Here is a 3,425-nt window from a genome sequence, read left to right as displayed (position 1 = left end):
TCAGAAATCACAGCTTCACATCCAGATGTTTCCTCAGAAACCACAGCTTCACATCCAGATGCTTCCTCACAGACCTCAGCTTCACATCCAGATGTTTCTTCTGAGACCACAGCTTTGAACACTGTCTCATCCCATCCAGCTGTGTTTGTCTCTGACCAGTCAGACCATCAGCTGAGAACTGGAGCTTCAGTGCAGCCAGTTTCCAGCACGGCGTGGTTCCTGACTGGAAGCCAGTTTGGTTGGACTGGAACTGCAGCTGAGACGCTGGTTCCGTCAGCAGCACCTCCAGCCACTGGCAGCAGCTCCGTCTCACCTGCAGCTCCAGCAGCAGATGTATTGGAGGCAGAAGGTCCGGAGTCCCCGCCCACTGCCACAGGCTCCGCCCTCCACCCAAACCACTCAGTGACTGAAGCAGCGCCACCTTCACCATCATCCGTCGGTACGAGTCCAAGCACAGCCACTTTGAGCTCTGCTGTATCCAAGCCTGTTACCATAACAACTGCCACCTTCAAAACCACCCCCACGACAACCATCACCTTGACAACAGCTGCCATCACAGCCACAGCGTCTCCTACAGCAGCTGCACCAACCACCTCACCTCCAACTACAAGCAGCAGCTCAGCATCAACTAGCTCACACGTAAGCTCCCTGTTTGTAACTAACAGCTGTTTCATGTCACATGAAGCCACGTTCATGGTTCAGGATCTGCAGCTCCTCAGTGAAAGTCCGCCAACAGGAGCTGAACACTGCAGCAGGTTACATTGGTTTTTACGTTATTTAACCTGTATTTAACCCAGACGTCCCTCAGGTTCAGATCCGTCTTAAGGGACAAAAGGGAACAACGTTACACGGACACAGAAGATGATTCCAACACAGAGACAGGCGTTCTGCTGTTTCCCTAATGAAGACCAACAACCAGATCAGAGTCTGAACTGAGTCCGACATACACGCAGAGCTGGTACACCGATACAGTCTCAGAAAAATACTGGTTCTTAAATTGTTCTTCAGAAGGTTCTCGGGTTCTTCAAAGCTCCATCACCAACTGAAGAAGCTGTCTATTTCGGTGATGGTTCCTCCCCTATCCTCTGTGGGTCTTTAGTGGTTCTTCCTGGAGGTCTTTGGTTTGGGGCTTTAGTTCCCCTAAGCAGCAGTTGTGGGTTCGACTCCTGCTCATGACCCTTTGCTGCAGGTCTCCCCCGTTTCCTGTCTATCTCTGCTGCTCTAAAATAAAGGCAAAAAATATATGAAAGGGAAAAAAAAGAACCATGTAAAAGAGGTGAAGAACCATCCCCTAAATGAGTTTTTTCAGTTGGTTATAGAGCTTTGAAGAACCACAAGCTCCAAAACATGGAGAAAATTCTCTACACACAAGTCAGTAAATGTACCATCAACCAGCTGTAGTACCTGGTTGTTCCACCAGGTGGAGTCTCTCCCTGTTTAGTCCTGTAGAGACCAGAGGAGGCGTCACTCAGACTCCAGCTCATGGTGGCAGCAGAGAGCATTGTGGGAGTTTAGCAGCAACGGGACCATGACAGAGACTCTGAGGAGGTTCAGGACCTCCGACCAGAGCTTAATTGTTTAAGATAAAACACTGGTATTGTGTGTGTGTGTGTGTGTGTGTGTGTGTGTGTGTGTATATATATATATATATATATATTTCACTGTCGCTATCAATAAAGGTGGAAAAGGCCAAAAATAAATCTTAAAAAAAAAAAGCTGCTCGTCTTTGATTGAGCAGGTCACTGACATTGTGCTGACAAAAGCTGATACCAATCAATTAAAATGTCCTCATTAGCATCGTTCCTGATCTTCTGGATCAGAACGTCTGTGGTCTCCGACCTGCAGTCTGTGATAAGCAGAGCTCTGACTGTTTACTGGTTCAGAGTGTGAATGTAGTTCGGTTTGAATCCCTCTGCAGAGCTGATAAATGTGCAGAATGAGAGAAGTTCAAGCTGCTGGCTGCTGCCTCCAGCATGAACTCGTCTATTATTAGAGGTTCTGGAGGTGAAGCTGCTTCCTGACCGGCTCTGATAACAATAGTTGGTCCAGTCGGACTCAGGAAGGAAAGCAGGGTGTGGTGCTGTTCTGCAGATCCATCAGAGCAGTCTGATCTGAGGCAGGATGCAGCACAATGAGCTGCTGGATCACTTTATAGCGTGCTGCAGAACCCGGCCGACACTTTCACACATGCCAGCTGCATCCTGAGAGGAGAACCAGGTTCTGACCGAGTTCTGGACTCTAGTCCTCTTTATGTCAGAGGAAACTTAACACCATAAATGATGCCGCGATGCTGCCATGTTTGGTTCTGGGTTTGTTCTGGAGCATAAAGAAGGTGAGTGAACAGAAAAACTGAGAACTGACGTCCAGGTGTCGGTGACCAATGAGAGTTCAGCAGTAGAGGCTGGGTTCATTTTTAACCCAGCAGTTCTTGGAGTGCATTCTTGAGGTTTTTTGTGTTATTTACTTTAAAATAATGAATTATTGTATGTATGTATTTGATGGAGAGTGTCTCTGTTTACTGATGTGACACCTGTCCAGGTACAAACCTCCGCCTCCCCTCGCTGCTCCGCTCAGCTGACGGAGATCAGCAGCAGCTTCACCTCCGCCGTGGTCAGGTTAATGTCCGCCGGCATGAACTGCCACTTCAGCCTGGTGACCGAGGTGGACCCTGCTGCCTCCCAGGTGGACCCTGCTGCCTCCCAGGTGGACCCTGCTGCCCTCTGTGAGCTGGATGGAGAGTCCGCCTCCATCTGCCGGATCAGTGGGCTGGAACCCGGCACTTTGTACTGGCTGACAGTGGTTTCCAGGAAGGACGGAGTGAGGAGCAGTGGGTCGGTGCTCACAGGTAAGAACACACCAGAGGATCCACACACCTGCACCTGTGACATTCTGCTGCCGTGACCTGGTTTCATTGGACTGATCAGGTGTAATATTTTCACATTAAAGAGAATGAACATCAGGACAGTTTGAATCTGCCTCTGTCTGTCAGTAATCGATAATCAATAATAACTGTTGTCAGTACCGGTTATTGTTTATATTTGGGTCGGGAGACCGACACTCGATGCTTCAGCTTTTATTCATGGAAAGTTCTTTCATCAAACATCCTCTCTCTCTCCCTCTCCTCATCTGCTCTGTCTCAGACCCGGTCGGCCCAAACCATCTGGAGATCCAGCCTGACCCGGTCCACAGTGGGTCCAGTCTGCAGGTGTCCTGGTCTCGCTCTGTAGGTCACGTGGACTGGTACGATGTGACTCTGGAGGACAGCAGCTCTGGATCCATCCTCAGAACCAGAATCCTGGACTCTGCTGCCCCTCAGTCTGGATTCAACTCTCTGACCCCTGGAACTCGGTACACCGTCAGCGTGGTGGCTTCATCCGGGAGAAAGAGCGCCACACCTGTCCAGGCCACTGCCGCTACAGGTGAGA

General features: G+C 49.7%; 1 protein-coding gene across 1 annotated transcript in view; it reads left to right on the top strand.

The window, feature by feature from the left end:
• ptprbl (protein tyrosine phosphatase receptor type B, like) overlaps nt 1–3,425 on the top strand; it is a 41,606-nt gene that overhangs the window by 3,881 nt on the left and 34,300 nt on the right. The window contains exons 4-6 of the mRNA XM_008294395.1: nt 1–639; nt 2,539–2,845; nt 3,141–3,419. Of these exons, the coding sequence (XP_008292617.1) occupies nt 1–639; nt 2,539–2,845; nt 3,141–3,419 (1,225 nt within the window). The remainder of the gene's footprint in view (nt 640–2,538; nt 2,846–3,140; nt 3,420–3,425) is intronic.

Source organism: Stegastes partitus, unplaced genomic scaffold (genome assembly GCF_000690725.1).
Source record: "Stegastes partitus isolate 25-593 unplaced genomic scaffold, Stegastes_partitus-1.0.2 Scaffold958, whole genome shotgun sequence".
NCBI lineage: Eukaryota > Metazoa > Chordata > Actinopteri > Pomacentridae > Stegastes > Stegastes partitus.
Note: the sequence above shows the minus strand (reverse complement) of the source record. Positions and strands in the feature narration are given on the sequence as shown.